Source organism: Oncorhynchus clarkii, chromosome 27 (assembly GCF_045791955.1).
Source record: "Oncorhynchus clarkii lewisi isolate Uvic-CL-2024 chromosome 27, UVic_Ocla_1.0, whole genome shotgun sequence".
Classification (NCBI taxonomy): domain Eukaryota; kingdom Metazoa; phylum Chordata; class Actinopteri; order Salmoniformes; family Salmonidae; genus Oncorhynchus; species Oncorhynchus clarkii.
In genome coordinates, this window is record NC_092173.1 from 20,653,246 (window position 1) to 20,673,227 (window position 19,982).

The window sequence follows — 19,982 nt, forward strand, 5'->3', positions numbered from 1 at the left end:
GAGTAAAACAAACCGTCAATAATACAGTAGAAAAATAAGTCTATATACAATGTGAGCAAATGAAGTGAGATAAGGGAGGTAAAGGCAAAAAAAGACCATGGTGGCGAAGTAGAACACTGGAATGGTTGATTTGCAGTGAAAGAATGTGCAAAGTAGAAATATAAATAATGGGGTGCAAAGGAGCTAAATAAATACGGTAAGGAAAGAGGTAGTTGTTTGGGCTAAATTATAGATGGGCTATGTACAGATGCAGTAATCTGTGAGCTGCTCTGACAGCTGGTGCTTAAAGCTAGTGAGGGAGATAAGTGTTTCCAGTTTCAGAGACTATAGTTTTGGCAAGTCGGTGAGGACATCTACTTTGTGGATGGCACAAGTAATTTTTAACAATTGTTTACAGACAGATTATTTCACTTATAATTTACTGTATCACAATTCCAATGGGTCCACCGGAAAGAGCGGTCACGGCAACGCAGACAAACATTCCAAATTATATCTATAATGTCCACAGAAACATGTCAGATGTTTTTTATAATCAATTCTCAGGGTGTTTTTCAAATATCTATTCGATAATATATCAACCGGGACAGTTGGCTTTTCACTAGGACCGGGAGTAACAATGGCCGCCTTTCAATTTTGCGCACAACTCACTCTGAGAGCCCCCACCTATCCACGTACGCAATGTGGTCGTTCACGCTCATTCTTCAAAATAAAAGCCTGAAACTATGTCTGAAGACTGACACCTTGAGGAAGCGATAGGAAAAGGAATCTGGTTGATATCCCTTTAAATGGAGCAATGGGAGGGTATGGAACATGGAGTTTTCAAAATAGAAGCCACTTCCTGGTTTGATTTTTCTCAGGGTTTTGCCTGCAATATCAGTTCTGTTATACTCACAGACAATATTTTTACAGTTTTGGCAACTTTAGTGTTTGCTATCCTAATCTGTCAATTATATGCATATTCTAGCATCTGGTCCTGAGAAATAGGCCGTTTACTTTGGGAACGTTATTTTTCCAAACATAAAAATAGTGCCCCCTAGCTTCAAGAGGTTAATGCAAGCATCGGTTTGTGGTCGTAAGTAGACGGCTACGAATAATATAGATAGTGTGGTCTACAGTTTATCATGAGGTATTCTACCTCAGGCAAGCAATACCTCGAGACTACTTTAATATTAGACATCGCACACCAGCAGTTTTTGACCATTGGAAACACACCCCGCCCCTGGTCTTACCAGACGTAGCTGCTCTGTCCTGTCGATGCACGGAGAAGCCAGCCAGCTCTATATTATCCATGTTGTCGTTTAGCCAAGTCTCGTGAAACATAAGATATTACAGTCTTAATCGTAGATCGTCCAGTTTGTTTTCCAATGATTGCACGTTGGCCTATAATACGGAGGGTAGTTGTGGTTTACCTACTCGTCATGCGAATTCTTACCGGGCACCCTGCCCTCCTCTCCCCTTTTCTCCATCTTCATGCTGATGGCGGGGATTTGGGCCTTGTCTCGACAAAGCAGTATATCCTTCATGTTGGACTCATTAAAAAAAAGTTGTCTAGTTCGAGGTGAGTAATCGCTGTTCTGATGTCCAGAAGCTCTTTTTGTTCATTAGAGACAGTAGCAGCAACATTATGTACCAAATTAGTTCCGAACAATGCGAAAAAACAAACAAAATAGCAGCCATCCCCTCCGGTGCCATTATACTAGGAGAGGGGGACAATAGTAGAAAAGCTCAGGCTTGACTAACAGACACATGTGGACTCAGGTCATGTGAAGGAGTGAGGTGTTGGAGAATGGATAGAGGATTTTGGGGTATAGACAGGCTTGGGTCAAAGAGCATGTGAGAAAATGTCCTACCGTAGCAAACGGAGGGGAAAATGGGGCATGTTGTTCCAAATATATAGGCCTAGATAAATAATAGAAGAGCAACACTCGACTGGAAACCTATTTGTGGCTAAACCTCTACCTGTTTGTGTGCATGGAGGATGTTGGGGCATTGCTGTGGTGATTGGCTCAGTGGCTGGCTGGGCTCTAGTCCTGGTTCTGCTGCTCTCTCATCTACTCTGCAGCTCTCCAGGGCCTGGTGTCACCAAGTCTCAGTATAGCGCTCTTATTGTTCTTTCTTGAATCCTGACGCTCCTCACATTGTAGTGTATGGACACTATACAGGCTAACCAGTTACTTGACACGCCCCTCACATTGTAGACCTTGTAGGTTACTTGCACACATTAATGCCATTTTTGTGGATTAATATAATAGTTTAAAACATTTACATGCTTTGGAAGGGAAAAACCGATTTCCCTAGAATCACATGGGCACATCTGAAATCAGGCTACCTGATAGATAGGTAAATTCAGAATATCGCTAATCAAAATAGACGTTCTACCACTGTTATTTTGGTGAATCCTTTTTTATTCTGGTTTCGGCATATACATTTTGATGTGTGAACTATTTTTAAGATGTCTACTTTCAGTTTTTCTGAACTCACTTCTCTCGCGCATAAGAGGGAGGCTACCGGTGCTGGCACATACGCAGACCTATTGTTTTGTTTAACCTTTATTTAACGAGGCGAGTATAGTTAAGAACAAATTCTTATTTACAATGACTGCCTAGGAGCAGTGGGTTAGCTGCCTTGTTCAGGGGCAGAACAACAGCTTTTTTTTACCTTGTCAGCTCGGGGATTCGATCTAGCAACCTTTCGGTTACTGGCCCAACGCTCTAACCACTAGGCTACCTGCCTCCCCACCACTGGAACACTGATTAAGCTGTTTACATGTCCAAATAATTTGAAAGATTGCTCAGAAAACCAGGTGTTTAAATCACCTTATGCTAACTTCCAGTTTGGCCTTTCGTCAATGTTTTTTAAAAATAGCATAGTAAAGTGCATGTAAACGTTGTCACTATCTCATTGTAGAGTAGGCAGTTGGCACTATATAGGCTATCCAATATGAGCATTGCTGATTCACTAGTTCCTTTGACCTTCACCAGAGTCCTCCACTATCCATTAGCCCCCTGTTGGGTTAAGGAGCTTTCTCCTGGCATTAGGCTGTGGTGCGAGAGGAGAGAGGAAGGGAGAGGTGTGACCCTGGGCTCTGGTTCAGCCTGTAGTGTCTGTGTGTGATGAAGGCTGGGGTTGACAGAGAAGCTGACTCGAGCTCAGTCTGTCCTACTCGTACTGTTCCTGCTCAGCCCGTAGAGACTCTGAGACACGGAGTCACAAGGTCGGCCCTCTCAAAGCCCTCCAAGTCAGCGGCAATTAATTGTCCCTGTCACACAGTCTCTGTCAAAACCCCCAATTTCCACAACACCGACTTGCCCTGTCGACAGCGAATGGCTAACCCCGTCCACAGTCCGCTCCTTCCCGGTGGCTTGACACTGCCTGCGTATGTAAAGCCTTGTGACAGAGACAAGAGAAAAACGTCTTCAGTAGTCTCTTCTCTCTCTCTGTGGTGAGTGACATGGTAATTGCGGAGGTATTAACTTGGTTAATTAGTGCTCTTTGGGGAAGCTGCAGTGTGGGAAGGAAAATATGAGGTGTTTTAAAGGTAGATTCCATGTGTTGAAAAGGGAGAGATTTTTCTCATTTGTCCACTGTCATTGATTACTCCCCAAGTGTTTTTGTGGTCTGAAGTGACATAAAATATAAATTGTCCTTCTGTGCAATTTAATTGTGGCTGAATTCCTTAGGCATATTGACAGTGGCCAGCAGTCAGCCTATGGGGAGAGAGCGAAATCAATTACCACCAATGTGGCGGAAACGTTCCCTTTTAGTTTTTCTATTTATTTCCTTTGAAAACTGGAGGTTAAGACTTTGCCTGGGGCCTCCATCTAGATTGTGAACTATAGAGAGAAAGAAAGAACCTCTTGCATGTGGAATTCTCAATGAAGTGCACCAGGCAGAAATGTCCTGTTTCCTGTCCCCTGCTTTCCTTTCTGTACGCCAGGCAATGTTCCCCTCCATGAATATGAATCAGGACGTCCAGGCTATTACAATCCCCTGTTGTAATCCTACTGTAGGTCATCATTGTGTAAGGGAGTGTTATAGGTTTTTTTAAAGAGCACACCCTGTTTTGTCCTCTGGGTGAATCCTAATGACTGACTTATGAAGGTGCTTAGCCTCAGAGGTTTTCCTGTGTGTGTTTCCATAATGAGATATTACTGTGTGGTGTTACCTATAGGCCCTGGTCGAAATGAGTGTACTACATAGGGAATAGGGCGCTGTTTGGGATGTAGACGGTGTTAAGACGTGGAGGTGTCTGCTCCTCTCTCTCCCCTTCAACGTGACCCTGTTTTCACCTCACTGGGCCTCTGTTACCTCATTGCCACATGGTGACGAGCAGTAGAAGGGGGACTGACACGCAGAGGGGGAGAGAGATTCCACCTGTCTGTGGCAGAAAGGCGTATGAAGTGCTGGGTGGGGGTATAGAAACAGAGCTCTACAACGTGTTGACAGAACGAGAGGCGACCCTGTTGACACTGAGTCACGTCATTATGTTGCTCCTCCCACAGCCCTTTCTGTCCATCTCCATTTATAGATTTTAGGACTCAGCGCTGGGAAATTCTCAGCAGGTGCTTGCTGCTCTCCGACAGGCTAGGAAATATTCTGAAAGGCTGTTTGTGTATATTGGGGTTATAAACTTTGCATATGCCCCATAAAAAACATGAGGCAGCCTGCCTTTGCAGTTTTGTATTTGTGTTTGGAGCTATGCAGATTGCTGTTGGATTGTTATTTTTGCATCCCACTGCAGTAATGTTTCTCTTTTAATAGAGTTTGAATATTCTAGTTGATGTTCGTTAATGCTTATTAGTTGTTAGTTCTGCGCCGTGTAATGTCATGAACCTTATGTAGAAATCATAGACCAAGCCTGCACATTACAATATGGCCTGCCACAAAACCTCTACATTTCAAAAGGATTGGCTGAATGATTCTCGTGTGGTTGTGTCCGTCCGGGCGGACTCCTTCAGCTGCAGGTATAGCAGTATGATCTTCCACAAAACATGTGAAGTGTACACTTTTTAAAAGGACTAAGAAGTATACTCAGTAATGTTGGCTGTGTGTTGCTTGTGTCTATCTCTCCAGGCAGACTACTTCAGCTGCATCGCCACCATAGTGTACATCCGTAAGGAGAACTGTCTGTACCAGGCGTGCCCTAGTCAGGACTGCAATAAGAAGGTGGTGGACCAGCAGAACGGCATGTTCCGCTGTGAGAAGTGTGACAAAGAGTTCCCCAACTTCAAGTACCGACTCATCCTCTCTGTGAGTGGCTCAGCTCTGTCTAAACCCTCTGTCTTTCTGGCTGGATTCAGAACGCAGTCAGAGGACCCACACACACACTGCTGCGTCCCACTCTGCCACCCTATTCACCCTCACTGTGACAGTTTTTGCCTGCTTCTGACCCTTTCCCCTAGGCCTCTATTCATTCTCTCATCCTCACAGGACCCTTGGTGGGGCTGTGTCTGCTGTGGCCGGGTGTGTCTTCCTCTGGGGGACTTGTATACTGCCTCTCATTACTCTGCCTCTTGTGCTTTTTCTCTGGCATGCACACTTTCACTTTCTGTCTTCCTCCCTCCTTTCACTCTTCTCGCTCGTCTTCACACCCCTTTCTTTCTTTCACTCTCTCCTTCCTTCTGGGCACAGTTTTCCCCTCTTCTCCCAGGACTCCAGCCAGTCTTCCCCTGTCGTTCTACTTCTCTGACGGTCCTCAACTCTCCCCGTCAGATCTCTTTACACTCATGTTTGAAGATTATTTAAGGCCATTTTGTTCTCGCTGCTGCAGGTGTTAAATAGTGGCTGGCTATTTCAGATTCATGTTTTGTTTTGTTGGAAGTCAGGATTATGTTAAGTTAATTGCTCTATTTCCCCCCATCGATGATGAGGCATTTTTTTCTCTGCTTGTTAATAATAGCAGCATTAAAATACTACCTCAATTAGTCAGCAAACGAGCTCTTGCAGCCAGACATCTAAAATAAGCTGCTTTTCTATTGTTTTGCACCTCTCGCCAGTCAGCATATTGCTTCTCTTCACAGAACTGGAACATAAGCTGGGAATATGCTACCACTGCGCGCAGCTCTCATCACATGTACACCTTGGTTCTGCTGGTGCCAAATGGAGAGTTCTAGAATAATGATTTTCCCAGGAGTATAAACTTGTGCAATCGACAATACATTGAATATTCAGCATCAACGTGACATCATTAACAATAATAAACCAAAGTATCAAATAAATCCCTGAGAAGCCTACATTTTTAATAGACTGAATGCATTCCAAATGGCACCCTATTCCCTATGTGTTGCACTTCTTTTGACCAGGGCCCATTACACTCCTGTCAAAAGTGGTGCACTATAAAGAGAATAGGGTGCTATTTATGTTGCAACCTATGATCAACAAAGCCCAGATGACCTTTGACTTTCCAAAGTACTCACTCCTAACATGCGTCTGTCTCTTTGTTCCTCCTGTCCTGCAGGCCAACATAGCAGACTACGGGGACAACCAGTGGGTGACCTGCTTTCAGGAGAGTGCTGAAGCCATTTTGGGACAGAACGCTGCTTACCTAGGGCAGCTCAAGGACTCGGTGAGCCTGCCTGCCTGTCTCCCTCTCTTCCCGTCTGTCTGCCCGCCTGTCACCCTCTCTGCCCGCCTGTCTCCCTCTCTGCCCGCCTGTCACCCTCTCTGCCCGCCCGCCTGTCACCCTCTCTGCCCGCCCGCCTGTCTCCCTCTCTGCCCGCCCGCCTGTCTCCCTCTCTGCCCGCCCGCCTGTCTCCCTCTCTGCCTGCCCGCCTGTCTCCCTCTCTGCCCGCCCGCCTGTCCCCTGTCTCGCTCCTTCTCTGTCTGGTTCAAAGCCTGGCCTGAGGGGAGGTCCTGAACCTGAGGGGAGGTCTAATCTAGCCTGTCCCTGCCAGCCTAAACAGGCTGCTGTGCTGTGTGGTCTCTGTAGGCCCTCACACAGCCTCTATAACCCAAGGACTTCTATTGAAATAATCATAAGTGTTTTTTTAACAAAAAAATGTTGCGCTACATTATTATTATTTTATTTTTAATTAGTTGGAAAACGGCTTTGATTTAGAACCAGCCATCTTGATTAAAACAATGGCTTTTTAATCGAAACGAGCAAGTTTCTGATTGTCATTAATGTTAAATTGATCCCATTTTGTTAATTTTCATGCAGAATGAAGCTGCCTTCGAGGAGATCTTTCAGCAGGCCAACTTCCACACGTTCGTTTTCCGTAACAGAGTCAAGCTGGAGACCTACAATGTAAGTAGTGTCTGACAGATATGGGATTTTGGGATCCAATACCATGCTTATTTTTGGGAGGCAAAGTAGGCTATACCTGTTCCAATTTATCGGCCGATGCATTGTTTTTCAGACGTGATATGTCTCTTCAAAGATACCTTTGAATGTGATTTCTTACAATCGACAACAAACATTATGAAGTGAACAGAAGTACTCAGATTAGCATGTTTTTGTTCATCATTTGTCAATATCGGTGGTATATGATAGATCTAAAATAGAGGGGAAAAAGCCCAATATCAGCTGATTTTTAATCAGTCAACCGATTATATTGATTTGACTCTAAATGTATAAAATGACAGACATCAGGCTTGGGCGGTATCCAGATTGCCATATCTTTACGCCATACCATATTCAGTAATACCGACACTGAAAACAAGGGGCACTCTTTTCAAACCCCACTGATCCTCTAATCCGAAGGTTAGCAATTCTAACAAGTACATGTGAAATCCTGTAGAAAATGCTAACTAAATGCTAATGAGCACATTGCAAACATTTTGTACAGATTCTGACTTAAACTATACAAGTAACAGTTTGCTGCACGCACAAAACAAATATTAGCTAGTAAGGCTCTTGATCCAGGAGGGGATTCTCTGCTGTTACCAAGCGAGTGCTTGATTTTGGAAGAAGCTAAACAGATGGATAGCTAACTAGCTACTAAATTAGCAAACCAAATGCACAACTGCAGAGCATTTAGCACATTTTAGACAGTTAACTTAATAGTTATAAGATATTTAGCTGGCAAATATTTAGTTGTGAGTTCTGTAACTAGATCAGTTGGCGCGTGCTACACGACAAGGCTCCGGTCTCTTGTCATTGTGTTGTAATAATGTAACAGGTGAAATGTAGAACGCAGTGTTCTTCATCTCCTAACGTATTACACAAATTGACTGTAGGTATTTACTTTAAAAAGTAGCAACAAATGTTCAACTTTATTAAATTGTAAAAAATGATCCGTGCTATTGACAGTATTGAAAAACCATAATGTGTCTTTTTCCTAATGCCTGGGTATACTGCCCAAGCCTAACAGACATGCATTACTTCAAATCAGAGCATAGAGCTAGAGGTTGTCTGGTTCCATTCCACTCGTCTGGATGGGAGGAAAAAGAACACAGACACACATCTTGTTCAGAGGTTTGACAGAATGCCAATTTATTGAGATCGGTATGTAAACAGCTTCTTTCTATGTTCAGCTGTGTGTGACGTTCATATTCCAATTGGCCTGACAAATATCAGCATTTGGCTGTGGCATTTCTCCTTCTATTGGTTGAATTGCCTCTTCTCTCCTTTCCTTCCATCCCTTCGTCTGTGGATAGAGACCACAGAATAGAACAGACGGTGGGTTTTCTTGAGGAGACAGCTCGTTTTCAGGGGCTGTGTGAAAGGTGCACACAGATTAGTTGTGGTCACCCTCTCCTGGAAGCTACACAGATGGAGCCTTGTTTTGAGGGCACAGCATAAAATAATTGATTGGTTTGGGACTGAGAGCAGGGAGAGTTGGAACTCTGCCAGGGAGGCCCATTAACAACAGAAGAGTAGAGACCACGGTCTGTCACAACGTGTGTGTGTGTGTGTGTGTGTGTGTGAACACACTCAACTCAGCCTCGGCAGCTTACAGGAAGGAGCATGCTGTTTCAAGGATGTCCTGGCCATTGCCTCAAGCAAATGTTTCCTTAACATATCTGGGCATTCTGCTGCAAGCCAATTTTCCTTGAGAGGAAAAATAATCTGTTTTTCTTACTTTGAGTCGCGTAGCTAGGTTGTAGAGCATGTTTTCTGATGTAGGATGAACAATGTAATGGTCTCATATTGACATTAGGGCTGGGAATATAGCATCATATGGTTAATGACTCATACGGTTAATAACTCATACCAATACTTTACTAGACATGAGTACTATAGCATCATATGGTTAAACCTCTCTGGGATATGTGTTCCACCTGGCCAAAAGTCAGGGAAAATGCAGAGCGCCAAATTCAAATAAATTACTATAAAAATCAAACTTTCATTAAATCACACATGCAAATTAAAGCTACACTTGTTGTGAATCCAGCCAACATGTCAGATTTTAAAAAGGCTTTTCGGCGAAAGCAAACGATGCTATTATCTGAGGATAGCACCTCCGTAAACAAAGAGAGAGAACATATTTCAACCCTGCAGGCGTGACACAAAACGCAGAAGTAAAAATATAATTCATGTCCTACCTTTGACGAGCTTCTTCTGTTGGCACTCCAATATGTCCCATAAACATCACAAATGGTCCTTTTGTTCAATTAATTCTGTCTATATATCAAAATGTCCATTTATTTGGCGCTTTTGATCCAGATAAACACTGGTTCCAACTTGCTCAACGTGACTACAAAATATCTCAAATGTTACCTGTAAACTTTGCCAAAATATTTCAAACTACTTTTGTAATACAACTTTAGGTATTTATTTACGTAAATAATCGATCAAATTGAAGACTGGATGATCTGTATTCAATACAGGAAGAAAACAAACTGTAGCATGCTTTCTGGTCACGCGCCTCTATCTAACAGTACACTTCAAGTGACCCTCGTTCAAGATGGCTGTACTTCTTCATTACACAAAGGAATAACCTCAACCAATTTCTAAAGACTATTGACCTGGATTCCCAATGAAAACCCATTGAAAAGAGTTACCTCAACAACAACAAAAATCTGAATGGTTTGTCCCTAGGGTTTTGCCTGCTAAATAAGTTATGTTATACTCACAGACATGATTCAAACTGTTTTAGAAACTTGAGTGTTTTCTATCCAAATCTACTAATAATATGCATATCTTTACTCAAGAAGCAGTTTGCTTCAGTCATTTGCGATTGTATAATGCAGAATTAGATGAGAAAACAAAGTCGCTGTCAGCACTTCCAGAGGTGACCTTGTGGCTACCTACCTGCTGCTCTGACCACAGACAGACTACCAGAGACATGATATTGTGTTGATGGAAGAGATGCAGCTTAGCCATGTCTGCTGACAATATATTTGATCATTGTGTGAGGAATCAGGTGGTGAGAGAAGCCTAGTTTATAAATAACAATGATTAGCCTATACGTGATCGTAACCCAGCTGTAACTTTGTACAGTGCTCTTATTCCCTCCCCCAAGCTCTCACTTTTCTCTCTTGGTCCAGACAGTTTAGTCCTTGTAACTTGTTTAGTCTGTTTCCAGTGCTTGGTTGTCTGGGTCTCAAGTGGTTGTCTGGGGGACATTGGAGAAAAGAGAGCACATCGGACATAAAACCATGTTAAGTTCTCAAATAGATGTCTGCCTTCCATCCATTTCCAACCCATGACAGGCCGAGCCCAGTGCAGTAGTACTACGAAAGGAGAAGCAGAGAAGTGCTGTGGATTTGCATAGCAAGCGGCAGTCTGATTCTCCTCGCTTTGCCCACATAAATCCTGCCTTTCTGGCAAGATGTGACCAACACTAATCGCTTGACAAACTCTGTCACACTCGCTTGTGGAGCTGCAGTGCAGTAGGCTCGTGTGTGTGTGTGTGTCTGAGAGACCTGTGCATGAGAGGAGTGTGCTCTGGGGGAAGAAAAGGGAGGTGAGGGTGAGTTGGGGGGCTAAAGCAGAGTGACGAGGGAGGGACTTACTCATTAGATGGTAGAAAATGACGAGGGACCATTTCCAGACCACCCTTCGTCTCTGCTGCTGTGTCTGTTTCAGAGCCGCTGCACACAGGATGAAAAGACTGAAGCCCTTTTCATGTGTGATTTGGTTAGTCAGGTTTCTGCTCCCACTATCTCCCATAGCAACGCTGGCACACTTAGTACTATTAACGAAAGGACTCATCGGAACTGCACTGTGTATCTGTGGGGTGTGTGTGCACTTTGTAGGGATGCTGGGCAGCTTATGAAACATGCTCCCCCCTATTGTCAGGACAGCGGAAGTCCCCACCCATCTTTTGAAAACGTCTGAAACCCTACCTCTTTAAAGAGTATCTTAAATATATCCCACAGTGGACCCCCCCCCCCCCCCAAAATGTAAAATAGTTGTATGTGTGGTTGGAACCAACGGGGCCTGAGCTGTCTGAAGCCTGAGTGTAGAGGCACAGACACACACGTTTTGTCACATCCATCACACACATGCTGGTAAGCTAGCCGAGCTGACCCCCCCCCCCCTGTGTGGTTGGAACCAACGGGACCTGAGCTGTCTGAAGCCTGAGTGTAGAGGCACACACACACGTTTTGTCACATCCATCACACACATGCTGGTAAGCTAGCCGAGCTGACCCGCCCCCCTCCCCAGCCACACTGTGTCAGCATGTAAACCGAGGTGGGGGCAGCACAGCAGAGCACAGGACTGACACTACGCCACAGCCCTGTCAGAACCGCTGTCTTCGGGCTAGTGTCTACACCTGCTGCGACCAACAGACCTCTGCTAGAGATGAGGACGTATCTGCTGTAGTCTAGTTCATGGAGTGGACTTCTTCTATGAACAGTCACAATGCAACCATGGTTACATCATTCTTGTTTCTTGCTGTAGAAATGAGAAGATATCCATTGCAGCTAGCACTTCAATTCAATGAACAGGGAACAATTAAACCATGGTTCAATCATTTTTTGGCTGTAAAAATATTACAGTAATAACTAGTATTGTAAACATGGGAGGTACTCAGTGGACCACAGGCTGCAGATGTCTGCAGAAGTCAAACCCCACATGGCTGAGGTCATCCGCTGAACCATAACGTTACTCTATACCTTCTCAAGCGTTCCATCTGGCCCTGGTTAGAGGCAGATAGGAGAGTGTGAATGCACTAACATCCAGACTGCATAAATAGCTTTTTAGCTGAACCTAATGGAGTGAGTGCATCGTAACCACAGGGCAGATCGTAACCACAGGGCAGATCGTAACCACAGGGCAGATCGTAACCACAGGGCAGATGGTCCTTTTTAATCCCATGTGAGAGAGAGGAGTGCTACAATACCTCTTCTCTCTTCTTCCTACAACACCCCCATTTCCTTCTGTCATGCACCCTATGACACCCTCCCTCACCCCGCTCTGCACCTTGCCCCGCCACCTGCACATACATTAGCACAGCCAAGAACAATGCTCACCCTGCTCAGGAAATGTGTATTTCTCCTCTGAGAAAATTCTAGATCAGCAATTGATTGCAGCGTTTTGATCTTTTGTGTTCACTGTGTACAATTAGCATTTTAGCAGCAGCATAACTATTACCCTAGCCTGAGGATTGTTCTGTAGAGATCTGCAAAGAGAGAGTGACTGTAGTATGGTGATGACTGTCGAATCTAACCTTCTGCTGGGTCACATTCATTATCCACATAAACAGAATAAAACTGACAAACGGAGGGACTACTTGAACTACCAGTCCAATATGAAACATATTTTCGCTTTCCATTGGAAAATGTTTTGCTACAGTGTGCACTTATGCCCTGTGTTTTGTAAGGCCTGCTTAGAAGGATAGGATTCCCTCTTAGTGAGGGGACAAGAAGAGGGGGCGTGTTTTCTCTCAGGCTCTAATAAGAGTGAGTCAATTGAAAGGAACATGTATTTTTGACCAGGCTCGATGGGGCTCTGGTCAAAAGTAGTGCAGTATGTAGGGAAATGGGAATAGGGTGTAATTTGGGATGTAGCCGGTGACTGTAGCCGCCTCTTTAAAGAGTGATGGACCAGGTGGATGACCTTATCTACTCTCGACAGATGCGGAGGTGGGGAGAACATTTAAACGCTGTCTCTGTCGCAGTGCACAGAGGTTGCATCACCGTCCATTTAAATGGCAGATTTTAAATACTATTGAAATATAACATTTTCGAACGTGTTAGAGAAGTAGGCTAATCTCTCTGGTACCAGGCCGCCTGCCTACTTAGTGCTGCTTTCTCTGGCTGAACCAGTCAGACACCTGTGGTGAATCCAAGCTTTGTCCTTGGCTGAACAAGCTTGTATAACATGCATTCCAGTAAAAGTCCAAACAGACCGTGTAGACCAACAGTTAAAAGCAGCGGGTGTCCGGTCTATTGACCACAGAACCTCGGCTGTCTTTTTCTGTTAATTTGCTAATGATTCTACATGTTGAATGGCCACTGTTCGTTGACACCCAGCAGGTGATCTACTGCACATGGCTGAGGTTTGTGTTGGTTTGTCTTCCCTCGAACACACTGGGTGCGTCCCAGTAATATACTACTTCCCACAAATCTAAAGCATTGGATTGGTGGAGGCATGGGCTATAGAGAATTTCCTCCACACTTCTTGTACCAGTCATTTACTTTGAAATCAGTGAAGGGAAGTTAATTAGTTCACACTTTGAGAGGAAGGAGAGAGAATTGGGAGGTAGCTAGTGTAGTGAATGGACACTGAGGGGGACATCATGTAACATCTATTCCATGTGTTCCCCTGTCCCTTTAGGATGAGTCCCGGATCAAGGCCACAGTGATGGAGGTGAAACCTGTGGACCACAAGGAGTACAGCAAGAGACTCATCATGAACATCAGGAAGATGGCTTCCGCCCAATAAGAACGCTCGCTTTGCCCCCTCGGCTACGTTCAAGCTTCGCCCCCTGATCTGCAGCCGCAGCACTTCCCAACCTGCCAGACTGACTGTGAACCAGTCCTAGGTTTCATCCCAAATGGCACCCTATGTAGTGCACTTCTTTTGACCAAAAGTAGTGCACTACATGGGGAATAGGGTGCCATTTCAGACGTAACCGAAGTGTTACTATTCTATACTTTTTATTTAGCTGTGTCCATGTACCTCTGTTACTCTGTAAGTCACTGAACTTTGAACATGTTAACTATGCTGAATGTACTGGAGGTTTGGTTTTGTCTTCTTGGCCCAACCAGTAATCTTGAGAGAGTGCTGCTGTGGCAGGATTATATCACTCTGTGTTATGGTGATGGGTGGGGGGTGACTTCTGAAACTGCTGACATTTTGGGTTGTGGATTAAATGGAGGGAGGGATGAATGGTGCCTGGGATGGGACAGTCTTAACCACAGAAATCATAGCTGTGTGGTCTGTGTTAAGTCCGCTCTTATTGCATGGGTGTTTTGTATACGCAGAGGGGTCTGTACTGTAGCTAGCACTCTGTCACTCGCTCCCACCATCACTATGCCTGGACCTATCCATCCCTGATAAGAGCAGTGATTTTCTAACTCTCTCACACACACAGCAGGCAGAATGCAGGACATGCGCTGTACTGTATTTATGTAGATACATGGTTTAATTTTTGTAATTATTTTCAGTACCTGTTAGAATATTTCAGACAGCAATAATTGGCATTTTTCTTTACATCGATTTGATCAGTTGATTACATAAAAATAAACCTGTTTGTGACCAAAAGTGAAGGAGTTGTCAGGTGTGTTTTTAAATGAATGTTTTCTGCTTTGTTCTCTTGACATATATGAATAAAGGGCCCAGTTTAATGGCTGTGTGTTAGAATGCTTGGCTGGAGTGTAGCCAGATAAATATGTCTGAGTGTAACCATGTTGTACAGCAGGCAGGTTAACCAGGTCTCAGCCCATTTAAAGATCAGGCAGTGGGGTGGGGGCCATGGGACAGGTCTGGAGCCTTAATCTTTGTTGCTGCATTTTAAAATAATTATTCAGTAGCTGGCTCACAGTGCTCTCTGGACGCATCCCTAATGCTACCTTATTCGCTTTACAGTGCACTAGAGCCCATAAGGTTCTGGTCCAAAGTAGTGTACTATATAGGGAATAGGGTGCCAATTGGGACGAACATCAATCTCCAGAGGTGGAGCTCAGATGTGCCACTGATACCCTCCTGCAGTCTTGACTTCCATGTTGTATTAAAGCAGAACATCAGTAAAGCTCTTCTTCCCCATTTTTCTTCTGATAACCATCGCGTTTCCACTGAACGCTGCATCTTCGGCCCATTGTGTGTAGCTGAGATGGATTAAAGCTGTCTTCCCGCTGTTCAAAATGTTGTTCTTTTTAGCTGTGCCTCATTGCTTGAGTTTGTCTTTGTGTCTCCCTCCCCCACCTCTCAAACTGACACCCTCTGCTTCTTTATGTGGTGATTTCCCCCAGGAAGACTTCCTAGAGGTTTCCTCTATATAACGCTGCTGTTGTCATTTGTTGGCTGGGATGGCTGTTGTATTTTGGCTCTGAAGATAACTAGTGTCAAAGCCGAGCGGATCGGTTTGTGAATTCCCCCCCCCCCCCCCCCCCCCCATACTCTCGGCCTGTCAGTCACACATGTAACGATGGAAATAACCTCTGGGCTCAGTGAGGGGTGAGCCAGTGATTGTCGCTGAGCTCAAACACTTAATTCCGTGACGCACTCACACATTTTGACGGTTTTGTGGAGGCAAGTCTATCACATAAATAGTTCTTACATCCTGCATGTAGACTACTAATTTAAAACATGGTGTTTTACGAATAATATCACTTCATTCAAGCTTATCCTGAGGAGTCGTCACAAGATGCCAGCCTTTTACACCTAGCTAAATGATTTCCATCCAATTTCCTTTATGCCATGCAGACTTCCAATTAGATAGAACATTCGATTTTAATGCACTTTCACAATTGATTTTACACTTGTTAGCATGACACATATTGGCTGACACATTCAATTAAACTGAATTACATTTCTGTGTAATAATCAGAATTGGTTCCCACTCAACTATTACCTTGAACACAGATGGGGGCCTGGGGGTTGGTAGGTGAGCTACAGTGGTATTCACCCCCCTTGGATTTCTTCACATTTTGTATTACAAAGTGGGATACAAATGGATCTAATTTAATGATCTACACAAAATACTCTAATTTCAAAGTGGAAGATAAAAAAATGATCAGCTTAATGAAAAATAAAATACTAAGATACCTTTATTAGATAAGTATTCACCCCCTGAGTCAATACAATTTAGAAACACCTTTGGCAGCGATTAGTGACCTGAGAGAATTGGGTAAAGTCTAAGAGCTTTGCACACATGGATTTTGCAATATTTATACTTACCAATTATTATTTTCACATTTATTTAAACTCTTGTCAAGATGTTTGAGATTATGGTTAGAAAGCAATTGTCAAATCTTGCCATAGTTTTTCAAGCAGATTTAAGTCAAAAATGTAACTTGGCAACTCATGAACAGACACTCATCTTGGTAAGCAACTCCAGTGTAGATTTGGCCTTGTGTTGTAGGTTATTGTAGTGCTGAAAGGTGAATTCACCCCAGTGTCTGGTGGAAAGCAGACTGAAGCTGGTTTTCCTCTTGGATTTTTCCTGTGCTTAGCTCTAACCAGTTTATTTTTATCCTGCAAAACTCCCCTGTCTTTGCCAATGTCAAGCATACCCACCACCATGCCTCAAAATAAGGAGGCAGTTACTCAGTGATGTTGGATTTGCCCAAAATAAAAAGTGTGTTCCTTTGCCATCTTTTTTTGCAGTATTACTTTTGTGCCTTGTTGCACACAGGATGCATGATTTGGAATATTTTTATTCTGTATAATTGTATTCTTGTTTTCTCTTTTAGGTCATTATTGTGGAGTCATCCTCAGTTTTTCCAATCACAGCCATTGAACTCTAGCTGTTTTAAAATCACCAATGGCCTCATGGTGACATTCCTGAGCAGTTTCCTTCCTATCCTGCAGCTCAGTTCAGAAGGACAGCTGCATCTTTGATGTGTCTGGGTGGTTTAATACATCATCCACAGCATAATTATTAAGTTGACCGTGCTTATAGAGATGTTCAAATCACACACCAAAACTGGATGGCAAATGTTCAGTGTCAGATTAGTTATTATGACCCGTCTACCAAGCACTGCCCTTCTTTTTGAGGCTTTCGAAAAGCTCCCTGGTCTTTGTATTTGAATCTGTTCTTGAAATTCAATACTTGACTGAGGGACCTTACAGATGTATGTATGGGAGACAGAGGAAGGGGTAGTCATTAAACAATTGTGTGAACCCCTATTTCCATGTACTGTAGCTTAAGTGATTTGTTTGGCCAAATTTGACTAATTTAGCCTAAACAAAGGGGGTGAATACTTATGCAGCGAATATATTCTTGTTGTTTAATTTGCATTTGTAGAAATGTGTAGAATTTTCATTTCACTTTGCCATTATGGAATATTTTGTGTAGATCAATGACAACAAAAATCACAATGAAATCTATTTCAATCCCACTTTGTACGGCAACAAAATGTGCACAATCCAAGGGGGTGAATACTTATTATATACCCACTGTAGGTGGAGAAATCACAATCAGTCGGGCCTCAATGTACTGTAGTGTAAATCAGTCTTTCAATTGAATGAATGAATAAATAAAAACTATATTGAAGCACATAGGAAGGAGTTAGATTGTCATCAGCATTGGAAACAGGACTGTACAGACACACAAGCATCAGACTTGGGATCACAGGACATTCCCCAGATCTCACCCTGAAAACAGATGTCTGAATAGTAGGGGGGGGGGGGTCTTCTTAATCTATATGAAATATGCTCCTAGATGCTACACTACTGTTAAAGTATATATATCTGCTAAGACGTCAAGTCTCTATTGAACAGGTCAGACAGATGAGTGGGATCTGTGTAGCACCAAAATGGCTGCTTCTGGCTCCCTGGGGCATGGCATCCCCTACGCTCCACTTGCAGGGTTCAGAGTACCTAGGAGTTCTATCTAAACCTGGTTAAGACCTCAAACCTCTCTGATTACCTTGAAGGCATGTACCGTCTTGCCCTCCTGACTGTGACAAGGCTGACTTTTATAGATAGTGTGTGCAGTGCTCCCAGCCTGGCTAAGCATACTGTGATGGGTGGATAGGATAGTGTTGTAGGGCAGTGCTGTCTGTTATCAACAGCTGCTTGGTGAGAACCTTTGACTGTCAACGCTGGTGCTGCTCATCTGTTTCACTCAGATGGTAAGGAATTTGATGAGTCTCTGTTCTTATAGAGAATTTTGATTTGTGACATAAATTCTAAATAAGCAGATTTATGTTCCGCACCTGTAGAGGACACTTAAACTGGAAAAATCAGTTGATATGCAGATTTTCTATGCAGTAGATAGAGCACTGTAAACAGTATGAACCTGGTTACCCCTGATGCATTTACAAATATACTGCTTGTAGATTTATGTATTTTTTTGACCTACTTTTAGCTGGCATTAAGTACAACACAAGTGAATCTTGTCATGGTTCCCCACCCTCTCTGGTTTCTTTGAAAGATGTTGACAATTTACAGATGTGAGGGGAGCAGTATTGTCATTTATGTATACCAGACACTGAGGGCGGTCCATGTGTTCACGTAGCTAGGGGTTGACGGCTGAAACAGTTTTACACATGCAGTGTCAAACTGGAGCAAGTGTGGGGAGAACGTGAAGAAGAAGAGGTGTGTGTGTGTTGGTGTGTTTGTGTACATTCATGTGCACACATTTGTATGTGACTCAGGGGAAATAATGGTCTGTTTCTGAGACAAGCACTTCAGCATTCATGCTGAGTAAGAAACAATGAACTCTATGTGGAGTCAATGACATATGTTCATAGAAACTGGTGTAATGGGACCATTAGAGAAATACAATCTGCTCTGTGACTGACTGTCCACTACGTACTGCACCAAACTGGATGGGAAATTTGATCACCGAGTCCAAGGCCCCGATACAAATAATCGGATCATCTATCGGTCTAATCTTAAAATGGGTCCATAATTGAGATCCTGAAATGGGGAAATAAAGTAATCGAATCATAATAGACGAACCATGTAACTTTTCGGACAGTGTACTGTATGTATGAGTGAGTATGAGTCAGCTATTGGCTACCATTGTTTTGGTGGTAATTGCACACTGTGAAGCTCTCCATTTGCGTCCATAACTGCAACCTATTCCTATTTAGTGCTCTACTTTTGACCAGAGCCCTGGTCTAAATTAGTGCACTATATACGGATTAGGGCACCATTTGGGACACACAGCTCCAGTCCTTGTTTGTTGTGATGCTCCATGCGTCCTCTCCTCTGGCTCAGCATGTGCCCGGTGAGCCCTGGTGGGTTGGTGATGCATGCTTTGCTGAGCTGTGCTGAGCTGAGGAAGCAGAGCGTTAAGGCCCACAGGCCCCAGCATGGCCCTGACACCATGGAGACAGATGGCCAGGAGGCCCTCTGGGGTGCTGCTGTAATTGTAATGGATGGAGCGCTGTGTTTATCTCTCAAGATTCATGGCCCTGGCTGGTGCCCCTTCGCTAGTACCTAGGGGTGTGTGTGTGTGCATGCGTGACTGTGCACTGTGACTCTTTGCCCGTCACTAGTACCTAGGGGTGTGTGTGTGCGTGCGTGCGTGACTGTGCACTGTGACTCTGTGCCCGTGTGCCCGTCACTAGTACCTAGGGGTGTGTGTGTGCGTGCGTGACTGTGCACTGTGACTCTGTGCCCGTCACTAGTACCTAGGGGTGTGTGTGTGCGTGCGTGACTGTGCACTGTGACTCTGTGCCCGTGTGCCCGTCACTAGTACCTAGGGGTGTGTGTGTATGTGCGTGACTGTGCACTGTGACTCTGTGCCCGTGTGCCCGTCACTAGTACCTAGGGGTGTGTGTGTGTGCGTGCGTGACTGTGCACTGTGACTCTGTGCCCGTGTGCCCGTCACTAGTACCTAGGGGTGTGTGTGTGTGCGTGCGTGACTGTGCACTGTGACTCTGTGCCCGTGTGCCCGTCACTAGTACCTGAGGGAGTGTGTGTGTGCACGTATCCCTGTGGTTTCTTAAAGGATTTACCCCAGTGTTAAAAA

General features: G+C 44.1%; 1 protein-coding gene across 2 annotated transcripts in view; it reads left to right on the plus strand.

The window, feature by feature from the left end:
* Positions 1 to 14,599, plus strand: part of LOC139385867 (replication protein A 70 kDa DNA-binding subunit-like) — a 39,541-nt gene extending 24,942 nt beyond the window's left edge. For both annotated transcript variants that reach the window (XM_071131146.1, XM_071131147.1), the window contains 4 exons: positions 5,074 to 5,250; positions 6,458 to 6,565; positions 7,160 to 7,246; positions 13,670 to 14,599. In XM_071131146.1, the coding sequence (XP_070987247.1) occupies positions 5,074 to 5,250; positions 6,458 to 6,565; positions 7,160 to 7,246; positions 13,670 to 13,777 (480 nt within the window). In that variant the 3' untranslated portion in view covers positions 13,778 to 14,599. The remainder of the gene's footprint in view (positions 1 to 5,073; positions 5,251 to 6,457; positions 6,566 to 7,159; positions 7,247 to 13,669) is intronic.
* The last annotated feature ends 5,383 nt before the right edge of the window (positions 14,600 to 19,982 follow it).